This window comes from Canis lupus, chromosome 6 (assembly GCF_048164855.1).
Source record: "Canis lupus baileyi chromosome 6, mCanLup2.hap1, whole genome shotgun sequence".
NCBI classification, from domain to species: Eukaryota; Metazoa; Chordata; class Mammalia; order Carnivora; family Canidae; genus Canis; species Canis lupus.
The window spans coordinates 61575455-61601932 of NC_132843.1; the positions used below are offsets into that span (position 1 = coordinate 61575455).

Below are 26478 nucleotides of genomic sequence, written 5' to 3' on the forward strand. Positions count from 1 at the left end.
TGCAGTCATGAATAAGCAATAACCAAAGAAAGCAATCAGCCAGAATCAGATGTCACAGAAGCCATGAGACAAGGCTATTTTTAACCAATACCACCAACATCTAAATAAAGAGGGCAAATAAAAGCACTGTGCCATGTAAACTTTAGAGGCTACCTCCCTCAAAGTATTGGCCAAAGCAAACTAATTTCATCTAAAGAATAAAGAAGTGTACTCTTACTTATCGTACTTTAAAACCTCTGCATTTTTAAGATTCTCTGAAGTGGGTCACTTTGTTTACCCAAAACACACCAAATTCGAAAGCTGTTATCTCTCCACATCTTATTCTATAAGCTACAGCCACACGTGATATATTCAGTAATGGATGACTGAAATATTTTTGGAGTGTGCTAAACGATCACTAAATTTATAGGCTCTACATCTAACTTCATTCTGGTAAGTTCCAACAAATAACTAATTTTAATAGTTAAGTCCGTTTCATGAAGCACATGGCAAATAGTTAAATCTGGCCAGTTACAATTAGAATGAGAATATCTAATATTTATTTAGTGCTTACTGGGCCAGGCACTATTCTAAAACTTTCCATTTATTGATTAATTTAACCAAACCACAACATTAAGAGGTAGGTACTATATACAACCCTGTTTCACAGATGAGGATGCACGGCAAAGAGGAAAAGAAAAAAATAATCTGTTCAACATTAACATGGAGAATAAGTAGCAGAATCATGATTCCAACCCAGGCAGTTGGCTGGCTGACTCTGAGCCTGGAGTCAAAAATAGCAGGTCCTGCCTATTTCTTTCAAATGACAACTCTGAAGCTCTCTCACTTTGTGACTGCAATAAACACAACCTAACCTTAAATGTCAGCTAGAAAACAAAACAAAATGTGGACCCAGCCCTAAGAATGGCTTTCTCCTAAAAACAACAAATAATGATAAACAAACCAAAAAAAGTTCAAAAACTGAATGATCAATCGCAGTCTCAGGAAGAGCCGGGTCTACTGTAAATTCCCGCTCTGCAGCTACAGCTGGTCCTCGCTGCCACCAGCAATCATTCCACTCAGCTCTCACACAGCAGACACAGGAAAGCTGCTGCCACACTGACTTAGCTCAAGTCACCCTGAGCTCCTCATCCTTGTCCCTTGCCACAGAAGTGGTCTGCTAAAGCTGCATCAACCTTTTGGTTTTCACTAGGAAACACTGTTTCTTTACCTACTAACTTGTTGCTTACTAATAAATACACCTGAGGAAGAAGCCAGATCCTGTTTGCTCCAAATTCCCTGTTACCCAGGCAAAAATCTTCCATGATTCACTACTATCGGTAAGAAAACATCTAAATTCTAACATCTGAAATTTGAGCTCTGCTGTAGTTTGATCCCTTCCTTTATGCCCGTGCTCCGCTCCCATCACACTGCTCTAGGCCCGTTTCCTGAACACACTTGCCCTTCCAAGTCCCATGACTATGAGCAAAGGCTCAGGCTATTCTCTTCACCAGAATGGCCTTCCACCCCATTAGTGATCCAACCACATCCTTCCTTTAAGGACAAGCCTAAACCATTGATAGCCACTCTAACTCCCTGAAACCCCATCCCCCTTCACCGTCCTGTCCTCATCTCCTACCACAATCCCTACTACTCTTTCTCTGTGTGTTCCAGCCATATGCTGTCACTCAACATGCCAGGCAAACTTCCATTTCAAGACTTTCCTACTCAGAGAGACTTCTGCCCCTCCCCCATCATTGGAGATGCTCCCAGCCACATTTTTGGAATTGCATTTGCAACCCCTTTACATACATATACAAACACCTCTTTCCTCCTTCCCTGGTTTATTTGGCACTTATTGCTATCACTATCTAACATAAGTAAGCTTTACTTATTTATCTTGCTTTTTGTCTCTTACTAAATAAAATATAAGTTCCATGAGGATAAGGATTCTTATTGTTTTGTTCACTGCTAAACAGGTAGTTCCTGAAGGCTGTCTGTCACGCAGTAGGTGTTCAATAGTTATTTGTGAAATGAATGAATGAATAATTCCTTCTTATAACTCTCATTGTATATATTATCTACACTATTTATTTGGCACTTAAAATTATACTATATAAGTACTAAACTCTAGTGAACGATATGTTAAAGGGTTTAGGTATGAAGCATAGTGTTGTCTGCAATTTGTTTTTGTTTTTTTTTTAAAGATTTTATTTATTTATTTACCTACTTAGAGAAAGAGCACATGAGTGGGGAGAAGGGCAGAGGGAGAGGAAGAGAGCTAATCTTAAGCAGACTTCCTGCTGTGTGTGGAGCCCAAGGAAGGGCTGGATGACCTCGACATCACTACCCTTGCAGAAACCAAGAGTCCGATACCCAACTGACTGAGCTACCCAGGTGCCCCTGCATTTTGTTTTATTTATTTATTTATTTATTTATTTATTTATTTATTTATTTAAAGATTTTATTTATTAATTCATGAGAGACACAGAGAGAGAGAGGCAGAGACACAGGCAGAGCGAGAAGCAGGCTCCATGCAGGAGCCTGATGTGGGACTCAGTCCGGGACTCCAGGATCACGCCCTGGGCCAAAGGCAGGCGCTAAACCGCTGAGCCACTTAGGGATCCCCTAGGTCAGTATTTTAAAATCACAAAATAAAGAATTTTTTTTTGGAGTCCCTGGGTGGGCACAAAATGAAATATTTTTATTATTGCATTATTATTATTTTTGTTTCCATATCTGTAAAATGGAAAGAATTAAAATATTTTGAATGAAAATGGTCATATGAAAAAATATATTTTTTCTAAATCATGGAATTTTATAAATTAGAAAGGATCTTAGAAATAAGTTCATCAAAACTTTTATTTTAGAGATAAAATAAGACAGAAAGAGTGATAAATCAAACATTCAAGAGGGAGATTAGTGACCCAGACAAAATGAGAGAATGGATCTCCCAATTCCCAATTCTCTGAGTGGGTAGAGCAAGCCCCGTGGGAATCTGGCAATCTTCAGTTGGAGACTCCTGTTGTTTCTCTATCTGGCTGCTGGCCACAGAAATCACTCTATGTTGACTCAGTATTGACTTTTGGATGACAAAATTTTGAAGAATTTTTTGCTAATAATGTCTTGGCTGGAAACGTGTTCTCTCTTTGCCAAATCCAAGTGCTTTTTTTTTTTTTTTTTTTACTGTTTCAGACTGCTATAATCATCTTCAAGAATAGTTTAAAAACTTCTTTTCTCACATTATTCCCTCACAGTCTGTTCTCTCTCATCTCTGTGAACACTGTGGAAAGAAGCCCATACTCCTCTGAAAGATGGGGTTCAGGGGTGAGGCAAGCCTGGAGGGCCCGCCACGTGATCTGGGGAATGCCAGGGGCTCTCCACCCAGCTGTATGCACCTTCTTCCCCTCTACCATCACAGGTCACCAAAACAAACAATTGTCCTTCAGACAGGACTCTTAAGAACAGAGGGAAGAAAAAAATGCTGTTTGGCCAACTGTTTTCTCAGGCACACTAAAGAAACTAATTATGTAAGCTACTTTAAATTCAGGAATGTAGAACATCTTTTTTAGAGCCCGGAGGTTACACAGCTAACCATAGGAAATGACAGGAAGAGAGGAAATGCATGCTTCCCTACAATATCTTCTTTATCATCAGACTGAAGAGGGAGAAAAACATATTTTGGAAAGGCCAATCCATGCTTACAAAGCTCTCAACAACCATTGATGGAGAACCAATCCTAGCAGCATGCCTTCGGAAGGCTGCAGAATGTTAGCCTTCGACCATCTCTCAACTTTACCCCCACCCTCCGCTCATCAACTTGTACCAACAAAGCCTAGTAACTTGCCAGGCCCCAACTTGCTTTCTTCTTTCAAGACTCCATGCCTTTGCATTTATATAGTGCTTAAGATGTTCTAAGCACTATATGTATGGATGTATACATCCATGTGCATATAGGAGTGATATATATTTCTATAACAAAGCATAGTTATATATTTAATATGTAATAAATTACATACTTAATAAATACTTAAACGAAGCAATACATTGTATCTTATGTAATAAGACATAAGAGTCTATCTAGGGGTGTCTGAGTGGCTCAGTTCGTTAAGTGCCTTCGGCTCAGGGCATGATCCCAGGGTCCTGCGATCGAGCCCTGCATCGGGCTCCCTGCTTAGCAGAGAGTCTGCTTCTTCCTCTCCCCCGACCCTCCCCCTCACTTGTGCTCTCTTTCTCTTTCTCACTCTCTCTCAAATAAATAAATAAAATCTTTTTTAAAAAAGCATATATAAAAGTATAATTATGCATGTATACATCCATGTGCATACAATATTTTTTAATTAATTAATTTATTTGAGAGAGAGAGAGTGGGGAGGGGCAAAGGGAGAGAAAGAGAGAAACCTTCATAGACTCTGCACAGAGCCCAACTGTGCATACAGTATTGTATGTATTTCTACAACCAAGCATCATTATATATTTCATATGTAATAAGTTTTATACTTAATATATAAATTAACATAGAATCTATATCTTCTGTAATAAACTACATTAAAGTATAATTAAATAATTACACCTAATATATTTATAATGTATGTAGAGGTAATATACATTATACTATATATTTTTACATGGATATATTATATATAATAAAATTAACTCAATTATAAATGAGTTATCATAAACTCTCCTATGAGATATTATCTCCATTTTACAGATGAGTAAATCAAGGCACAGAAGAGCTATTCATCAGGATGAAATAGATAGCGAGGGATGGAACTGACATTACCCATATACAGCGGTCCCTGGCTTCCTCTTACAACACAGTCTGTCTTTATTCTGTCTTCCTACCACACATTCCTGATTGCTGCTTATCTCACCATGTGGTGGTTTCATTTCTCACATGTTTATATCTCCTATGCCCACTTCCTCTTCCAGTCCCTACCTCACCTCTACTCCACATATAGGTAACCGAGGGAAGAGCTTCCTGTGTCTTATTCTTTATATTCCTTACACAAAACACAGTGGTGGGTACATGGTGGACTTCAATAAACATATGCAAGAGGGATGAATGAAATAACTTTTAAAAAAGTTAAGAGGACTATGGGAGTGTATCTCTTGGCACCGGAGTAAGACATGTAGAAGACAGGCTTCCTGGAGCAGCCGAAGGAGTCAGCAGAGAGTGTGTGACTAGAGTGTCCTCAAGGCACCCGGGCTGCTCTGCTTGTATGAACTGGTCAGGTAGCCTTTTGGGGTTAAGTTGGTTCCTGAATAGGTATATATATCCATTTAATAAATATAAGCTATGAATTAACTCTGTAATTAGGTATACATAACCAGTATTCCTGACCTATAGGATTTTAATTTATGGGCAAAAGGAGGGAGATAAGAAATCGAACGATTTAAATGACTCATGCCCAATGAATAGCACAGACATTACCTTAGGGCTTCAGAGAAAAAGGAGGTCACCTGAGATAATAACAGTTAGGAAAGGAGGTGAGAGTTAAGGAATAGGCAGTTTGGGTGAAGACAGCAATCTGAAGTCATTCCAAGGATGAGCAAAAATAGAGAGCCTCTCCCAACAAGAAATTAATACATTAACCAGCCTTCTGGATACTGATCCATCAGTTACCTACATTTCTTATTGTAAACTACTAAAGTAGTTTCTTATAAAATTTAAACTTCATTGTTTGTGCTGCATGAATAATTTTTCTAGGGCTTTGTTGTTTCTAAATTCTTGAAATTTCATACATATAGCAAACCTAGAAGTGTAAAGAAAACAAACACAACGATTCCTGCTCACCTTTCACTGATGCAGCCCTAATTATTTGAGGATTATCTGAGGTAGAAATATCCCTCCACAGAGGCTTAATTTATTACTAAACATGTAACTCTGGAACACTTTGGATGTTCCAACAGTTTTCTTTTTCTTTAAAGAAGTATTTATTTGAGAGAAAGAGAGAGAGAGAACACAAGCATGTGAGCAGGAGGAGGGCCAAAAGGAGAGGGCAAATCCAAAGCAGATTCCCCACTGAGAGAGGAGCCTGATGCAGGTATTGATCCCATGACCCTGAGATCATGACCTGAGCCCTGAAATCAAGAATCAGATGCTTAACTGCCTGAGCACCCTCCAACAGTTTTCTTTTTGAGTTCACTCACTCATTCTCTCTCTCTCTCTCTCTCTCTCTGCCATTTCTCTCAAATTTTACATATTCCTTTATCCTCCCAAAAGTTTTGCTAGACCTGCTTGAGTGGAGGTTGCGGGGGGAGAGGGGTAAGTTAAAGCCATTGCCTCACTTGAAACAACCACAGAGATTAATGTCTCTGTATTATTTAGTGTATTACCTCAACCTAAAAGTTTATAAATATCAGAACAATAAAAAGATTTGGACAAGGGCAGCCCAGGTGGCTCAGCAGTTTAGCGCTGACTTCAGCACAGGGCGTGACCCTGGAGACCCGGGATCCAGTCCCACGTGAGGCTCCCTGCATGGAGCCGGCTTCTCCCTCTGCCTGTGTCTCTGCCTCTCCCTCTCTCTCTCTCTCTCTCTGTGTGTCTCTCATGAATAAATAAAATCTTAAAAAAAAAAAAAAAAAAGACGGGCAAGAAGTAAAAGGGCAAACAAAATTTTCTCTTTAAAAAACAAACACTTAAGGGCACTTGGGTGGCCCAGTCCAGTTAAGCATATGGCTTCAACTCAGTTCATGATCCCAGGGTCTTGGGATCCAGCTTTGCATCAAGCTCCCTGCTCAGTGGGGTGTCTGCTTCTCCCTCTGACTCTCCTCCTTCTCATGCTCTCTCTCTCAAAAAAAAAGTAAAATCTTATTTAAAAAAGCCCAACATTCAAATAAACAAATAAATAAAATAAATTCCAGAATAGATTTTTATCTGACATAAGGTTGAGAAATAATCCTGTTGTGTTGCTTACCTGGTTGAAAATAAAAGGAACCTCTTTCTTGTCTCCCACTCTCATAGATGATATGGGAAACGTTGCTGTCCCTAGAGTTTCATCCATGACATAATTAGCATCCATTAATGTGACCTGTAGAGATTAAAAGGTAGACTATGAGAAAACAATTTCTCTTGAATTTTTGGAAATTATATCTAAAATTTCTATCACATTAAAAAAATGAAAGCTCTTGAATGATATTTAATAGTTTGAGACCTCAATACTCAAAGGGTTATGATACTTTTTCTTCTCTTTTCTTTCTGACACATTTGCTACTAAAATGATCATTAACTTTTTCATTTTCCTGATTGACTTATTCATTATCATGTTTTCAAAAATGGAACCTTAACCACTCCCTCAGAGGAAATGCTATTTTGGAGTATGAGAAGTAAATTAATGTAGAAAATCCATGCAACCATTTTGGGAAAGATCTATTTTAATTCCTTTTAAAGTTAATTATTTTCAGTTAGAAACTTTAAGTGAATAAAGTTAACTTGTTTTAAAGTCATAATCCATTGATGATACTGTTATTCTGTTGTCCTTGGACCCTCCTCTTTACAATAGAAAATATGTTTTCTCTCAAACACATGAGGAAGATAAAAGATACTTCCCAGTCTATCAGACTCTTGTGTTTCCCACTGGATATTCACATCACTTGTTGTACACCAGCTAGCACCCAGTGTAGCAGGCTGCCCAGCTGGACTCCAACTACACCTAACCAAGGAGAAAGAAGGCATGAAAGGGACAAGCTCAAGCAGCAACTTCCACATGAATGATGACCATCTAACAGTCCACAAATGATTCACTAACCTCCAAAACATTTTCTTGATTAGGATCCAAAATAAATTCGAACGTCTCATTCCACACAGGGTTTATGTCATTATTGAAGTGTCTTGTTCTCTTCCTGCTGTCAGGAGTTGAGGAGATAAAAAGTTCCACATACGGATCTGGAGTGTCAACTGTAGACAGTAAACACAGGTGAGAAGGAGGCAAAAATGTGATTCATAATTCCTATTTTTTAATATGTGTTGTCAGATTATTTTTAATGAATATGCAGTAACATATTTAAAATGTCTGAGACAACATACTCCAGAATGGAAGAACATCATAGGTTGATACTTCTTGCCCATCCTAACAGTCCTAACATAAGGAATCATTTATGAGGTGATTTACTCAGAATTCCTCTATCCACCTAAAGGACATGTTCAGTCAACACTTCAGTGGAACTGCTTAACAATGAGAACAATCTTACCCAGCAAACTACAGTATAACCTTCACCCCGGGACTATGATGGTGACAAGATAATGGGTTCAGGATCACGGTGCTTATCTACGTTAGAAAAATGATCCTAATTACTTTCTTTGCCAAACAAAATCATGAAACTCAGTGTGAGATAAATATTGTAGTTATGGGGTTGCCTTGGGTAGCTGTACAGGTTGTGCACTGAACAGCTCTTAAGGGTGAGTATTTATATTAGTAATCCACATATGTTTCTGTATTTATTATAGAAGTATTCAATCAGATGGAAGTGGACGTCTTAAGGAATGTAACAGCTTTTTCTTGTACGTAAAGGCCTGCTGGAGTCAGGGCATGATGTGGGTGCCGTTTTAAATAGAAATAATCAATTGCAAATAAAGGAAGTATTTAAATTTCTTCCTACTGTGTATATATATATACACATAACAATAAGGCAACTGACACTAAGCAGTGGAAACACTCATCATCCCTCCTTAGTGGTTCCATTGAACCCTTCACCATCTTACAACATTCCACACACTACATTTTATAGATGTAATTACACATTTATCTGTCTTTTCCTACAAAATTCAACAACTTGAGGGGAGTGATCAAGTCTTACTCATTTTTTATCTCTTCAGAACCTAACAACTATCACAATATTTAAAGGTCTCCGGTCTCCTAATGTAAAGAGTCAGTTTTTCTCTTTAACACATCCTCTCCCATGTGACCATTGTAATTCATAACCACAAAAACCAACAGTTGAGCAATGACTGCTAGGATCTCTGTCAAGCACTTTATACACTTTAGTCGCGTTCAAATCTCCTAAAGGCACTCTAAGGTAGGTGCTCTGTTTTGGTGTTGAGGTATCAGGAACTGAGAGATGTTAAGCAATCTAATATCCAGCTAGTAAGTCTCAGAGGAAGATCTGGCTGCCACATTGTTTTAATGACATCATGCTTTTAAGTGCTAAAAACAAGATCATAAGGTAAGCATTGCTATTGAAAGAGGAGTTGGGACTTAGAGTTATGGAACAGAGGAGGAAAGGATAGAGGGAGGAAGGGAGAGGGAGAGAGAGAGAGAGAGAGAGAGAAGAGGTAAAGAGGGAGGGACAGGGGAGAGAGAAAGAGAGAGAAAGAGGTGGTACAGAGATCCATACAAAAGATATAAAAATTGGGACGCCTGGGTGGCTCAATGGTTGAGTGGCTGCCTTTGGCTCCAGTCATGATCCCAGGGTCCTGGGATTGAGTCCTGCATCAGGCTCCCCGGAGGGAGCCTGCTTCTCTCTCTGCCTATGTCTCTGTCTCTCTCTGTGTCTCTCATGAATAAATAAAATAAAATATTTTTTAAAACGATATAAGAATTGAAAATAAAGGAAAAACAAAAATAATAGTTCTCAAATGATTGTTTTTCAAAGAAAAATTAAAATATATATATATATTTTTTAAGTGTGCCTTTTTATTGTAAAGTGGAAAGATCTACAAATGAAGTATAAGCATTTGGAATTGTCTTTTATTAAATTTTCTCACTTGTACTTTATGCATCATTGGTCAAAGGCAGCTGAGTCTCAAAAGAGGTACAACATAAATGCCTGGGGTTTGGATTAAAAATGCAGACCCTTGACCCTCCTTGCCTAAGACCCATGATCAGTAGATCTGCAGCGGCCCAAGGAATCTGCATTTTTAAACAAATATTCTAGCTGATACTGATGTAGGTCATCTTCTGTTCACATTTTTGATACCCTATTTTAGAGAAAAGGAAATAGGCAGCTATTGGAATTTTACTTATTATTTATTTTTATGGAAATATAATTGGCATATAGTATTGTGTAAGGCATCCAGTGTGTTGACTTGATATATTTACATATTGCAATCTCCAACTCAATGCTGATCTCTCTCAACAGGACCATGGAAGACAAACTAGAAAACAAAAAGGCTGAACAGGAAGGAAGGTAAGGGGAAATGGGCCAAAGAAGAGAAGGGCATTCTACATGGTGACTCTTCCCACCTCCTCAACCAAATGTTCCCTTTCCTTAACTGTGTTTCTGCCATGACGCCAGAGCTCAAGACTGCAAATCAGAAATAAAACTTCATATTTAGAATAGTGAGTGATGGAAGATCATAAAGAAAAGTATCTTTCCTCTTTTGAGTAGAAGTCAACATGTGATTTAAAGGAAGAGATTCCATTGTACTTCACATTAAATGTATAAAAATGTAGCCTGTCATCCCATAGGGTAGGTTCTTTCTCATGGGGCTAATGCTTTTTTTCTGTTTCCCCCAAACACTAGAAAACCCCAAACCAAGCAAAAAAAAAAAAAAAAAAAAAAAACAATCTAGAAAACAAAAAGTGCCTGGGAAGAGGAGACATGCAAATGTTAAACATCACTCATTCATTCAACAAATATTTGAACACCTGCTCTATGCCAGGAACTACCTGTCAAGAAGCAGTTTGGCTTTAACAGGCAGCCGAACACGAAACTGCAGATTTGAACTATGGAAGTGAGTCAAATGCTAACGGCCTAATTTTAGAGGCCAGGGTAAATAGGAGACAAGCAGATACACCACGCCAGTGACTAGTAACTCAGTCACTCAGATTATTACACACAAATAAAGTCAAATCGTAGGTGGAGAAGTTGCCTTTAAGGCTTGGTCTTCATCTGAATCTGAGGAAAGGAGGGAAAGGTTTTCTTGGGCCAAACAAGGAGGAGGAAGCAGAAAGCTAAGTTCCTTGGGAGAAACCATGTAGGAAAAGAAGCAGCAAGCTGAAGGGAGATAAGCATCTTCTAAGCCATTCCGGATGCTCAATCTAGGTTATACACTTTAGCAAATTCTAACTCTGACAAAAATGATAAAGAAAAGAGCATGCAACAAGATACCAACACTACACTTATACATCAAAACATCAACGGACTTTTTAAAGAAAATTAGAATCCAGTTCAATGCTGTCATTTTGGGTTCTTCTTTTCTCTTTTAAATACAATCAATATTCTACAACTCCTGTCAAGAGTGGTCGTTAACAAAAAAAAAAAAAAAAAAAAGAGTGGTCGTTGATTTAGCTTCTTCCCTTGCTTCATGAGCAAGAGACCTCAACGTTAAGATGTCAAAGGGTGCTGGACAGTGGAAAACCACTGACAGCTGCAAACTCTGATACTGCAATCAGCATCACGGCTAATCTTTGCAAGTCGAGAAACATCTGTAGCAGTGGTAGACACTGCAGGATGAAAAGGGAGTTTGGGGACACAAGTTTAAAATCAGACTACGATAATCACATAGCTCACTTTCTTTACATAATCTATAATCTTCGTTGGCTTTGGAAAGGGAAAGCTTCTTGGAAGCTTTGAAAAGAGAAAGCAGTCCATTTTGACAGCAAAACTAAGCCCAGTGCTTTAGAGATATGCGTGAAGGGGGAAAAAAGGCAAATGCAGGAAAAGAAATGTTTGGGGTTTTTTCTCCTGTATATTTATTTCATGGTTTTGTCAATTAATGCCTAGGGGGTAACTGGATGTTGGCTCACTGATTCAGCTTCCCTTGATTAGTTCCAGCCAAACAGGTGGTAAAGCCAAGATGTAATGTGTGGGCAAAGACTTTCTTCCATCTCATCCTTTTATCTAAATCTTGACAAACAAAAATGTTGGGGGTGTGGGATACAGATTTCTTTTGCTCCCATAAAGATGGCATGAAACTACATGCACCCGAAATAGCTTCAGAATTCCCGGGTTGTAAAACCTCTCATAAACTTTAGTAGTTTAAGGAGTGCCTGTCTAAATTAATAACAGGTCCATCTGTCATTTCAGCTTTGTCTGAGCAAAATATTATGTGATTCATGATAGAGGCTGATGGCAGCTTCTATACTCTGTAAGTTCTATTTAGATGTCCTCCATTTGCTTTCTCATATCCACTGTGCTCAGCAACTTAAACCCTCTTTAAATAAACCCTGCTTTAAATAAAGATGACCCATAACCTATTATAATTCTTGCAATGAACAGCAAAAAAAAAAAAAAAAAAATCCCAGAAGGAATAGTCCTCCCAAATTCACAGCTAAAATATCACTTTCCAAATAGCTATTACTGCTGATGGTAAATTTAAAGTAGGTTTCTCAAAATGCAGTCCTTTACAGTATCTTCATAGAATCATCTGGAGTGTCAAAAATGCAAACACCTTGCATCTTCAGTCAGAGCCTAGGCTTAGAAATCTGCCTTTTTAACACTTGACCAGGTGATTCTTAGGTCCACAAGTTTGAAAAACATGGTTTAAAGCATATATTCTTAGAATTGACAAACAATGATACAAATAACACCCACAGAAAAGTAGAAACGTTTGGCATTGAAAAGTCAACAGGCTTACTGGCCTTTGGTCATGGACTTATTCTGCCCATAGACTATATTAAGCACAATCCAGTAATTCACTTCCGTTTCTTTCCAGTCTTTAAAGACATTTCCAAGTGACCACATGAAAACAAATCCAAGAATAAAGTACATGAGGTAGGTCAGTTGGCAATCTATATAAGGCTACAGGCTGATATTGAAGCATTCTGCTTCTATTGCCACCAAAATAGGAATACTGCAGTAAGACCAAAAATTAAAAAATAATTTAAGTAAATGCCTCTAAATAATGTCCTCAAATGTCCCTCCTTTGAAATATTTATGATTTTGTGATAATGCTAATTATGTGGAGAACTTAAAGTTTTTTGACTTAAAGGTTTAAAAACTTAGAGTGATTGACAAGTGATTGAAAGTGATTCACTTTCTCCATACTATACTGGCCGAGTGGCTGGCCAGGAAAGAGATTGTTAGCCTAATGATAAATGTAAAAATTTTAATAGCAGTTGGTTCTTTTTTTAATGTATAGTTTTTTGTTGAAGGATACTATACAGGCCAAAGAGTTAGAAGATTACAACTGTAGTCTGTTGAGTTTTCAGATCAAGATATAGAACATTAGCAGGACTCCAGAAACCTCACTCAATTCCCTCCAGAAAAGTGACCACTACTCTTCCTTCTATCACCAGAGAATATTTTTATCCACTTTTTATCTTTATGTAAATAGATACAATATGTACTACTGGGTCTGGCTTCTTATGTTCACCATTAAGTTTGTGAGATTCATTCACACTGACATGTGTACAATATTATTATTGATGTAAACTGCTCCATCGAATGCATATTCCATAATATGTTTATCCATTTCACTGTTGATGGACATTTGGATTGTTTCCAATTTGGGATATTACCAATGGTACTGCCATGGATACCCTTGGACATGGCTTTTGTTGAATACATGTTTACATACATATGTATGTTTCTTTTGCAAGATTCCTAAGAATGGAATTACTTAGGTATGAAATTGTTATGCCACAGTATGTATACCCTAATGTTAAGAGTCACACGGCAGCACATCCTTCCAGTACTTAATATTGTCAGTCTTGTAATTTTAAACATCTTGTGGCTGTATAAGGATATCTCAATATGGATTTATTTCACACATCTTTGATGACTATGAGGTTGATACTTATTCATATGTTTTTATTGGTCAGCTGGATATTCTTTCGAATGAAGGGCATACTCAAATCGTTTGTCAATTTTTTTTCTATTGGGTTGCCTTTTTGTATTGATTTATAGATTACCTTACATATTCTAGATATGAGTCCTTTGACAGACATACATTGCAAATATATTTTCCTGATTTAGGGTTTATCTTTTCTTTTCTTTAATGATGTCTTTTGATCAAAATAAATGCCTAAGAGTCAAGCATGTTCATCTGTTTTGTTATAGTTCGTGCTTTTTGTCTTACCAGTGTTTGCACGGATTTCTTCAAAAAATCTCAGTTGTTTTACTTTTTAGATTTAAAATCCAATTAGAATAAATTTCTGTGTATTGTGTAAGGAGGGCGTTATTATTTTTTTCATATGTACAACCAATGGACTCGGCAGCATTTACTGGAAATACCACCTTTAATCCTTGCATTGCAATATAACTTTTGCACTAATGAAGTGGTCTTATGAATGCAAGTCTGTTTCTGGACTTTTATTGGTCTACCAGTCCATTAGTCTATTCATTGAAACTTACACTAATGCCACAGTCTTAATTACCAGAGTTTTATAAGAGATCTTGATGTCAGGTAGTATAAATCATCTTTCTTCAGCTTCTTCATGATTATTTTGGCAAGCATTTTATTTCAACACTTCAAAGATGTCATTCTGTTAGTTTGTGGTTTCTATATACTCTGTTGAGGAATCCATTCTCATTCTTTTGCTTTTTTGAATGTCTTTTTTTCCTCTCTGGATGCCTTTAGAATTTTTTTTTCTTTCTCTTTAGTTTCCAGAAATTTTACTGCAATACACCTAAGATTGGTATTCTTTGTATTTATCCTTGGTTCATCTCTCTCACACACACACACACACACACACACACACACACACGTACTTTCTCCTTCCCAGTGCTTTTTATCATGCCCTGGATGTTCCTTCTGCTTTTGTTCTATAGTTTATTTCCCTTTTTGTTCTACATGTTTCAGTCTGGATATTTTCCACTAACCTACTCAGTTAATTAATTTCCTCTCTTCAGCTGTATCCAAACTACATTCTACCTGTCTACAGAGTCTTTAATTTTTTTTATTTTTTTAAAGATTTTATTTATATATTCATGATAGACATAGAGAGAGAGAGAGGCAGAGAGAGAAGCAGGCTCCCTGCAGGGAGCCCGACACAGGACTCGATCCTAGAACTCCCAGATCATACCTTGGGCCAAAGGCAGGCACTAAACCGCTGAGCCACCCAGGGATCCCCAGAGTCTTTAATTTTACTTACTGTGGTTTTAGTTTTAATATTTCCATTTGATTCTTTCTTATATATCTGGTTCTCTGGTAAAAATTCTCCATCTTGCCATCTATTTTCTTGAACATGTTAATCTTACTTATTTTAAATATTATATGTAGATCTACTTATTTTTCTTAAGCTTGTTTTTTGATATGTCCGGCAATTCTTAGCTGAATGCCAGATTTTTAATGAAAATTTGCATGGGAGATAGACCTATCTCCACAGAGGACCCATTTTATCTTCTGGTAGGCAGTGAGAATAGGATGGATCTCCTCAATTTAATAAAAAATGGAATGGATTCAAATCTTGGTAAGGTTCAGCCTACCTCTTGTTCATTCCCACTGCTTAGTAGGCTTATGTCTGGAAGTCCTGATCTTCATTTTTTTCCCCTATTAGCACTGTGAGGCTGCCAATATCTCTGTTTCTCAGCCTGTTGCCCTGCACAGATTGACTTTAGTTAGTGCTTATGGTGAAGGCACTGTCTTTTCAGCTTCTCTGTGCTTCCCTTCTATCAGAGATCTTGACCCTCAAATTCTAACTGGCTTTGTTGTGAAATGCAGTTTTTTCATCCCCGAGTCCTTCAGGATTGCCAAAGCTCTGTTGGATTCTCTGCCTCTTCACTGCTTGGCTACTTCCTATATCCCTATCTCCCTGTCACCCCCAAACCACCTAGATCCAGCAGTGGATTGATAGAGGAAATGGCTTACAGAATCCTGGGCTTACTTCAATGACTTCTCTTCTCTGGGATATTGGTCCTTCAAATCCTAGTTGACTCAGTGGCTTTTCAATCCTTCAGATATTTTTTTAAATTAATTGACTCTGTGTTTTCTAAGTTGCATTTAGGGGAAATGAATTCTCTTCTGTAAGTTACTTCAGCATAGTCCAATGACCATTGAGTCATTAACTTGACCAAATATATGCTAATCCCTATTCCTTTTATTTCCACTCTTCATATGACTATCAAAAAATTTCCTGCAGTTCTCAAGTCACTTACCCTAGCCCAAAATTTAATCTCTAAATATTTGCTTTGCCCTGGCCACATCTTCCCAACCTATAAACAAATATTGATCAATTAAAAAACAACTTCATTAATTTTGCCAATTCCTCAAGATCTTTCCTATCCTTAGCAAAGAGTTTAGAAAAATAAATGTAGTCTACATGGGGGCACCTGAGTGGCACAGTGAGTTAAGAGTCTAACTCTTGGTCTTGGCTCAGGTCATGTCCTGAGATGGAGCTCTGTGTCAGGCTCTGTGATCAACATGGAGCCCACTTGAGCTTCTCTCTCTCCCTCTTCCTGCCCCTCCCACTGTGCTCTCTCTCAAATAAATAAATACATTTACATCTTTAAAAAAAATGTAGTCTATACTTACTGCTTCCAATCCCATATCTTATAAAATTCCGACCTATCGTGCTCCACCTTGTTCTATTACGTAATCAGTTACTCTCCTTATTGTAGCTTTTTTCTTGGCTGTATCAAGATGTTATTGACATATAACACTGTGTAAGTTTAAGGTAGACAACATGATGATTTGATGCACATATTACCAAATGACTATCACAGTAGGGTTAGTTAACACCTCAATCATCTCACATAAATGCCATTTCTTTTTGTGATGAAAACATTAAAGATATACTTTCTTAGTAACTTCCAAATATATAATACAGAATTGTTAACTATAATCACCATGTTGTTATAAGATCCCCGGAACTTATTCATCTTATAACCAGAAATTTGTAAAAAAAATAAAAAAATAAAAAAAATAAAAAAATAAAAAAAAAATAACTAGAAGTTTGTATCCTTTGATGGACATCTCTCTATTCCTGCCTCCCATCCCCCAGGTCCTGGCAACTATCTGCCCCTATTATAGCTTCAGTATAGAACTCAATGAACTTTTCTTAATGCAATGCTTTTTGTGCAAATAAAAGATATCATTATTTGTGATTTCCTACCTAGTTCTGTAAATATTCCCTCAGTATATCTGTCTCCAACATTTTCCCCCTCAGCTCACCACTAAATTGTGGGCTTTCATTTCACAACTCTTACAAATCCTTCAAAAAAGTCCTTCAAAATGAGGTGACCTCCTTCAAAAAAATTAATGCTCACATAGTCACAACCAATTTGTAAAGGAATTATCTTATAGATACAGTCTTAAAAAAACACACTCAGTAAGAACCCCTCAGATCATGAGAACACACATGAATCCTGCAGTTTGATTAATCTCAGATCCTTTATGTTGATTGTCTTCAAGGCTTAAATGGTGGTCATGATGCATTCATTCACTTCCTCAAGGCTGCAAGGAGGAAGTGGTATAAACATGACAAATGTGAGTATCTTCATCACATATTGCTGAGTAACATATTTTTAAAGGCTTCCATTTTTTAAAAAAACATTCTGAATCCATTCTGGAAGTCCTTTCATCCTCTCTTGACTCTACCTTACATATAAATAGGATCTTCTCCATAATCTACATTTCTGAGCTCTCTCCACTCTGAGATTTTGAAACTGTTCTTAAATGCCTTGAAAATACCTCAAACCCCACATGTACAACGCAAATTTATTTTCTTTCCATCTTTCTTTCCTTACCTGCAAGGCAAAAGAAAAACAAACCAAAATAAACCAAAAACCTAATAATAAAAACTTGGTATTTTTTCTGACTTTCCTATTTTACCAGGAGCCATCATTTACAGCCATTAGCACTGGAAACACAAGAGTCATTCTTTTTTCCTCACAGCTCCTGTATCTAATCTCTCCCAGAGTTCCAGCTATTCCATCCCTAATGTGGCTACCACTTCGTGTTCCTCAAGCCCACTCAAAATATCACTGCCCCAATACCTTCACCTGGACTATTCACATAATCCCATAGTTGTTTATTTTCCCCACGTCCAAACCACTCTTCGTAACACCTCCACTATAATGCCACAATTATCTTTGTAAACCACACTTTTGTCCTTCACTAACTAAGACTGCAGGGGCAGGCCTAAGTGTGGTGAGAAAGGCCTGTAGGGCCCCCCACACACACACTGGACTGCAGGTTCTCCTTCCAGTCAATGATTCTCCTCCACCATGCACTGCAGCATCACCCTTATGAGTCAACATTTAGGCCATGAGGCATCTCTGGAATCCACACATTTCCTTTGCACATTCCACACAGTCACATTGATGGCAAAAGCATCTGTTCTGAGTAAGAAAACATAGCTTCTCTTTTATTTGTGCATAGTCTTATGCTCTCTTTGGGCATTTTAGCTAATAACTAAACATTATTATGTTGTTGTCTTTGTCTCAAGAATATTCAAGGGTCCAAATACTGTACACATAAAGGATGAGTGGAATGAGATGTTCTCTCTGTTTTTCCCTTATCCATCTCACACATCCCTAAGTCAATTGTTCTGTTTTCTTTTCAGGTAAAATTGGCCACTATAAATCATGTTCCTAGAGGCTGCATCTATACACATCTGCATAAAATAAAAATAATTCCACATAAAGTTTCAACTTGCTGACTTAGGCATTATTTCCATCCTGAAATGAGGAAACTGAGGCTCCAAGGTATTTAGTAAGTTGAGCGAGGTCATTCAGAAACTAGATTTTAACCTAGACTTTCTGAAGCCAAGCTCCTTGCTCTTTCAAATATACCAACACTAATAACTCTTACCTATTTTTGCCTCTATTAAACTGCAAGCTCCATCATGGCAAGAATCACAGCCTTCCTATTCACTACTATGTCTAAAAGTCCAGCATAAAGTCTGAAACATTATAGGAACATATAAATATTGGAGTACTGGATGATGGACTAGCCCCAAGCAATACTGCAGAAAAGGCGCAACTGTCTTCCATTTCTAACTTCTCTTTACTCTTGGCTAACATGTCTCAACCTTCCTGGAGCTCTGCCCCACATATATATTTTATATATATATTTTTTAAGATTTTATTTACTTATTCATGAGAGACAAGGGTGGGCAGAGATATAGGCAGAGGTAGAAGCAGGCTCCCCACAGGGACCCTGCCACGGGACTCGATCCCAGAACCCTGGGATCATGCCTTGAGCCGAATGAAGGCAGATGCTCAACCACTGAGCCACCCAGGTGTCCCCCATTCATTTGTATTTTAATATAAGTCACTGCCAGTCATTTCTTCCAAGTACATTTGCATTTAACCTTTATTTTCAAGTTCCGAATGCAAAAATAATATTAAACCTGTGAATCCCAGCATGCTTCCCTTAACAACTCCAAGGAATAAGGTAGAGTGTCAGAGGACTTATTTATAGCTAGTAGCCCCTGCTTCCTCTAGCACAGGCTCAAAGTGGGAGTTGTTACAGCTGTAGATGCTGAAGGGCAGTCCCTGCAAATTGCTGGAAATGCAGAAGCTGGAAATGTTAGTGAAGAATTCAATGTAGTTTTATAAACAGAACTTTGGTGGTGATTCTGGATACATTGGAAAAAGAAGAGCAAAGCCCTTCCAACAAGACCAACATTGTCTAACTCAAAATAATCATAGACTACCTTTCCTTCATTTGAAATTACAAAGCAGTTTTATTAACACAATTTTTAAATCCCTTTATCAGGCAGGGTCTCCAATTTGAACTCTATTTTTTCATCTTCTTCTCACACCCTCAGATCTATAAAAGTGCTTTCTCAGGTCACATGTTTCCTTTTGTAAAGGGACACGAAACCATCAGAATGGAGCATCAGCCAAATGGATACCAGGAAGAAAGCCCAGCAGCATCTATGCACAACTGACTTGGTACAGCTTGAACTGACAATTGACTTAGTATGTTAATAAAATGGGCTACCATCTGGCATATAGTAAAAAACAAAACAAACAAAAACAATACGTTACTGTAAAGAAAGTTGATATTCACGAGACAAAACAGGAAGATAAACTCAAAACAACCCAAAGCTAGTGAAATGTCAATCTATAACAGAACTGAAATTTTTGTTGTTATTTGCATTGCCTTTTTACTTAAATCTCTGTGATACTTTTTTTGGAAGGAAACAAAAATACCTTTGTTATCAGTATCTATGTTTGGAATGTTTTTTTTTTTTTTTTTTTTTTTATGTTTGGAATGTTTTTAAACATTTAGAATCTAGGAATGTTTCTTGGCATCTGCTTAGTTTGGAGAGAAAATGTAGTTCTGCAAAAAATTATTATAAAATATATTTATTTATATTATTAATGCTAGCTATATGGATTTAGCTGCATATATGCATTCTATCCTACACAAGAATAATTTTATTTTTCATCAAAGAAGGAGTTCTCAATCTTGACATTACTGACATTTTGGGTCAGATCATTGTTTGCTCTGGGATGCTGTCCCTGGGCTCTACCCACCCACTGCTTTTGATGCCAGTAGGACCCCCCCCCCCAATTGTAACAATTAAAAATGTCTCTAGATGTTATTGCCTAATGTACCCTGTGCAGCAAAACCACTCTCCTGCCCCTGTTTAGAACCACTAAACTCAAACAAGGCATCATCCTTGCTACCTGACATTTATTCACTAGCATAAACTGTTAAAAAATGGCCAGATTCCCTAATAATGTATACTATACATATTATGTCAGTCCCATGTTTGAAACCTTTTATGATTTTTTTTCTAAATTGAAATGTCAAAATGATGTAATAATAACATATTAAAATTCTACTTCCTTATCAAACCTATCTCAATCTCCATTCAAGCTGTGAAGTCTTCTGTGAAGCTTCCTGCCAACACTTTTCAAAATCAGTAACATCATATGGCCAAAATACACAATTAGTGAGAGTACACTTTTTTTTGGTTTGGTTGGGTTTCCAGAGTTATTCAGACCTACTTCATCTTTTCATTTAGACCACAAACAGGTCAAAGGTAAAGCTGCTGTACAAATAAGGATCAGAGTGAGGTAAGTTTAGTTTCAAGTCATAAAATATAATAGCTGCGTTATTTTTGGATTATTTACTTAATGTCTTTTTAAAAATGTTTGTAAAATTAAAATAAAAACAGCATATAACTTCTCATATTACTAAACTGAATAAATGAAGAATGTTAAGTTCTAAGAACGCTACTCAGCATTTTTGTTTATTTAACACATATTGTGTACACTATTCATCAAGAACCTTTCTAAACACTCTGTAATCTTATTTAACCCTCATTTTTAAAAGCCTATGAGGAAAGTATTATTATTATGCCCCATCTAACCACTGAGGCAATTGAGGCCTAGAAAAGTTAAGTAACTTACCCAAAATCATGGAGTTAATAAATAGAAAGGAGATGTGAATCCAGGCAAGCCAGTTCCAGAATGCTTGCTCCAATGTCTAACCCATGCTTCCCTTTGGGTATGGGACAGGCACTCAATAAAGTTATCTACCACAAGTATTATGTTTATTATTTTTTGTACTTCTTGAGGCACTGGGTGAGTATGAAATATAAACAGCAGATGCTCAGCATTTATTGATGAAGATGTTAATAGTGGACATTAATAATGGGTTATATATTTCTTTAACATTTCTTTTGCAAAGGTAAAAGTTCAAGGCTGTTATTTCATTTTGCATCTGCAGATTTGGATTAACCTTGTATGTCAACTTAAAATAATTTTGTCTAGAATTTTATCTAAAATATTTCATAAAATATGTATTGATGCATCTAGAGGAGCAAGAATAGAAGAGTATTTCTAAGGAGTAAGGTTTACAAAAATCCCCATACTATCCTTTGGCTAAGGTCACTAGTTATTTCAATTTCTATGTTATATAATTTTTATTTTTAAGAAAAATTTTAAAATATGAAAATATACTAAAATAACATATGATAAATGTTTTCACATAAATGTTTAAACTGAGAGCAGCAAAGTTATTCTCTTTGATATAAAAAGTTTAGGAGTAAACTTTTCTGAGGAAATTTAAAAAACGTTTAACTATTTTTAAATTTAATTCCATAAGATATTATATCACACCTTTTCAATACAGAAGTGATATAAATTTTTGGCAAGGAGAATTTACTTAGCATATGTAAAGAAGGTTGCATATCATTCAGTTTTTAAAAAGTTTTTAGAATGAAGGCTTTCTTTCACTTGGTAGAACATTAACATGTTAAAGTATACACATGAAAAGTGCATGAAGTATTTTAACACAAAGAAGCTCAAGTACAAGACATATATGATAAAAAAAAAAAAGACTAAGTAGGCTCTATTAGTGATAAGTCTTTAAAAGTAGGGAGGGAGGGAGCATGTGGATTGTGTCCCTATTAGTACTGGTAACATACTCTCCATTTTGATGGGAACCTGCTTTTTTATTTTATTTATTTTATTTTATTTTATTTTATTTATTTTATTTTATTTTATTTTATTTTATTTTATTTTATTTTTTTAAGGATTTTATTTATTATTCATGAGAGACACAGAGAGAGAGAGGCAGAGACACAGGCAGAGGGAGAAGCAGGCTCCATGCAGGGAACCCAATGTGGGACTCAATCCCAGGTCTCCAGGATCAGGCCCTGGGCTGAAGGCAGTGCTAAATCACTGAGCCACCCAGGCTGCCTGGAACCTGCTTTTATTATCTCTCAAAAGCATTGTTACCAAATATACAACCGAAGTATAGCTGTTAATCTTATTGAATGAATATGGTGAAAATCCACAAAAGGACCGATTGATATTATCAAAATATCATAGGACATTATTTACTGTACTCATCAGACCTAGAAACACAAATATATACATATAAGACACACACACACGAAATCTTATGACATTTAAATAAAGATAAGAAGGACTAACTGTACTTCTAAAACATTTGGCCATTTAATAAACTACGTGACATTCTAAATGAAAGAACAACAGTAGTGCCCTCCTAACACAACCTATTTCTCAACTTCACAGAAAAGACAAGATAAGAGATCAGAGACAGGCATGTTCTGGAACATTTTATTCATCTTGAAATTATCTTTCATAAAAACTCCACTGGGAAACAGTTTCATTATACGTAAAATTTTTTAAATCTTGGGTGGATACTCAAAAACATTCCAAAAATATTAGTAAACTAGAATTCATGTTCATCATTAACTTAAGGGCTAATGCTAGGGAAATGTTTGATTCTGGAAAAATATATTTAAGGGTAGCAGACTGCTATAGGCCAACAACAGTGCCATTTATAATTTATAAATATATATTTGAAACACCATAATCTAAGAAAAGATTGATTATAGTAATCCAAAAAGTGTTATAAAGTTTCTGTACATTGAAACCCAGGAAAATTCTAGATTACTATAGAGATAATTCTAGATTACTATAGAGATAAGAGCAGTATTTATAATTACCAAAAAAGATGGAGTATAAAATTATTATATTTTAGGGGGGGAGGCGCAGAGGGAGAGAAAGAATCCCAAGTAGACCCGATGCTCACTGTAGAGCCTCACGACCCTAAGATCATGACCTGAGCCAAAATCAAGAGTCAGATGCTCAACCGACTAAGCCACCCAAATGCCCCTAAAATCATTTTTAAAATTCTCTTGAGTGAGGCAAAAAGGAAGCAATATCCAAGAAGAAAGGTATAATTACACCCATTTGTGTTCTATTCATTAATCCAAAATTCTCTGACATCTTACTACTATGCCAAACTTAAAGTTAAGCACTGATTTTCTAAAAAAGTGAGTAAGACACAGGCCACAGTTTTACAAATGCACGATTAGATACCTATGTGACAAGTGTTAAACAGAAGTCTGAACAGCTGTCAGAGGAGCACAGGAACGAACTGTGCCAAAGTGTATCAGAAAAGATAACCGAAGTACCATTCCACCATCTATTTCTTTCAAGCTGAAAAAAACAAAGATCCAGCAATATGCTCAACACAGAAATTCACAGTGGAATTTATGGATTTTATTTAAGAAATAAATGTCTTCTGGGATGCCTCGTTGGTTCAGTGGTTGAGCATCTGCCTTCGGCTCAAGGCGTCATCCCAGGGTCCTGGGATCAAGTCCCGTATCAGGCTCCCCACAGGGAGGCTGCTTCTCCCTCTGCCTATGTCTCTGCCTCTCTCTGTGTCTCTCATGAATAAATAATATAAAACCATTACAAAGAAAGAAATAAAGAAAGTCTTCTGATGTTGGTATCTGAAATAATTTTAACAACAATAGGTAATTATTAAGGGTGTACTATGCATCAGGTATGTGAGTGCTATGAATTCAATCATTCAATTCTCATAACATTTCTATGCTGAAAAAAGGAGACAGAAAATTTGCTCAAGGACATGGGACTAGTGAGTAGTGTTTTGCCTCTGGAGACCATGTTCTTTCATACATATACTCTGCCTCCTCCTTAGAAATTTGATCACTGTGATAAGAGTGTCTACCAGGAGGGATAATACATTTTCTTAAAAAAAAAAAAAGATTTTAATTATTTATTTATTTGAGAGAGAGAGAGAGCAAGCATGAGTGGGGAGGAGGGGCAGACGGAAAGGGAGAAACAGACTCCTCACTGAGCACAGAGCCCGATGTGGGGCTCCATCCCAGGACCCCGGGATCATGACCTGAGATGAAGGCAGACACTTAACCAACTGAGCCATCCAGGTGTCCCAATAATATATTTTCAAAGTAATTTCTACATTGCTCTTGGTGCTGATGAAGATTCTCAAAAAATTAAGTAATGTTTCTGCACATACACACCCAACACCCTGTCTCCCAGGCTAACATTTATGAATAGAAAAGTTTGAATTCTAAGCTGCTTTCCCAGGGAATTATTGACACTATGTGTTGAGAGTCATGTCCCTTGAAGAGGCTAAATCCTCTCGGTGTTTCTTGACATGAGGGGTCAAGGCTACTCCTTGTGAGAGCAAGACTGGAGGAACGAGGGAGACCTTTCCCATATCTACTGAATCAGAATCTGCACTTTGACTGGGAACCCCTGGTGATTCATAAAGACATTAATTTTTGAAAAGCACTACTGGGGAGATTAGGTCAGCCTTGGACCTGCAAATGGCACAGCTGTTTAAAAATCAGGAACTTGGTCTAGATCTTGCTATGAGTTTCTCTCCAATAAAACACCATTTACCCACAGAGACAGACATTATGAAAAACAAAAGCTTGAGGTTCTTAAGAAAACCTTCAAAGAGTACCTTAGGATATTAAGCAATACAACTTTATAAAAATTGGTTTCAATACAATGAGTTCATAATTCTCCCAAGTATATTTATTTTTTCTTAAAGTTTAAATGTTGGAATTAAGCTCTGTGTTCTCCTAAATACTTAAGGAAAGTCGATCCATCCGCAATCCTACAACTGTCCTTGAAAACCCTAATGTTGATGATGATAGTTCTGTAAAGAGAAAGAGTTCAGTGTCCATTAAGACCAGACAGGAATCTTTAGTATATATGCTTAATTAGGATATTAAAAATATTTAACACTGGTGGGGCTCCTGCGTGGCTTAGTAGGTTGAGCGTCCAACTCTAGTTCTTGGCTCAGGTCATGATCTCAGGGTAGGGGGATGGCACTCTGAGTTGGGCCCTTCACTCAGCAGGAAGTCTGCTGGAGATTCTCTCTCTCTGTTCCTCCCCTCACCACCCCATGCTCGCTCTCTCTTTCTCTTGCAAGTAAATACATCTTTAAAAAAGAGGTAAACAAAAAGACAATGGTATCCATTTTCTGATTTCATCTTAGAGAATGAAACATGACTAGTTCTGAATTCTGAGACTAGCCTCCCTTATGATATATGATCAGTGTTTTCCTCAACACTTTTTAAAAGGAGCAGAAACGCAGTGAGGTAGCTAAAACATTTTTGCCAGCTCTCTCATTCCATTTTAAAATCAGGTTTGAGGCCAGGGGTGTATGCTTTTTGTTTCACATATGTACAAAGTGTATTACCAACTGAAATTTTATGGTCACTGTAGTCATTTGCAAATATGTAACTTCTATTAGAAGAAGAAAGGAACAATAACGAATGCAAAGTTTAATCAGATATCCATCCAACACCTGCACCTGGTGCAATGTTAATATGCTCCTGGCTACATGTTAAATCTAACTACAACTTCCTATAGCTTTATTTATTTATTTATTTATTTATTTATTTATTTATTTATTATTTTTTTTAATAAGGCAGAGCTATTTTTTTAAAAAAGATTTTATTTATTTATGCATGAGAGACAGAGAGAGAGAGACAGAGGGAGAGAAGCAGGCTCCATGCAGGGAGCCTGATGCGGAACTCGATCCAGGGTCTCCAGGATCACACCCCGGGCTGAAGGCGGCCTAAACTGCTGAGCCACCGGGACTGCCCTCCTATAGCTTTAAAAGAGTTATGTTAATATTGTCAAATTAATGCAAAGTACTTATTTTAAAAATTAGACTATGGTGAATCAAGTGCAAATACGAACTTCAAACTACCTTTTCATATGACATGAGCATAAGAATACAAGGAAGGGTTAGCATGGGGATACAGGTATAAATGATACATTTGACCACACAAGTAAGATTAGCAACCAGGTCTGGGAAGCAGCTGTCCTGTTCTTGGCTGGCCCAAGGCCCTCAGGTGAAAACAAGGAAATATGTCAGATGTTATGATT

The 26478-nt window shown here is 37.0% G+C and overlaps 1 protein-coding gene across 10 annotated transcripts in view; it reads right to left on the reverse strand.

Annotated features, from left to right (window-relative positions):
* PLA2G4A (phospholipase A2 group IVA) overlaps window positions 1-26478 on the reverse strand; it is a 150685-nt gene that overhangs the window by 79577 nt on the left and 44630 nt on the right. For all 10 annotated transcript variants that reach the window (XR_012033085.1, XM_072830847.1, XM_072830845.1 and 7 more), the window contains 2 exons: window positions 7734-7882; window positions 6903-7016 (listed from right to left, as the gene is read on the reverse strand). Coding sequence is in view for 9 of the 10 variants with exons in the window: in XM_072830847.1 (XP_072686948.1) it covers window positions 6903-7016; window positions 7734-7882 (263 nt within the window). In the remaining variant the exon portion in view is untranslated. The remainder of the gene's footprint in view (window positions 1-6902; window positions 7017-7733; window positions 7883-26478) is intronic.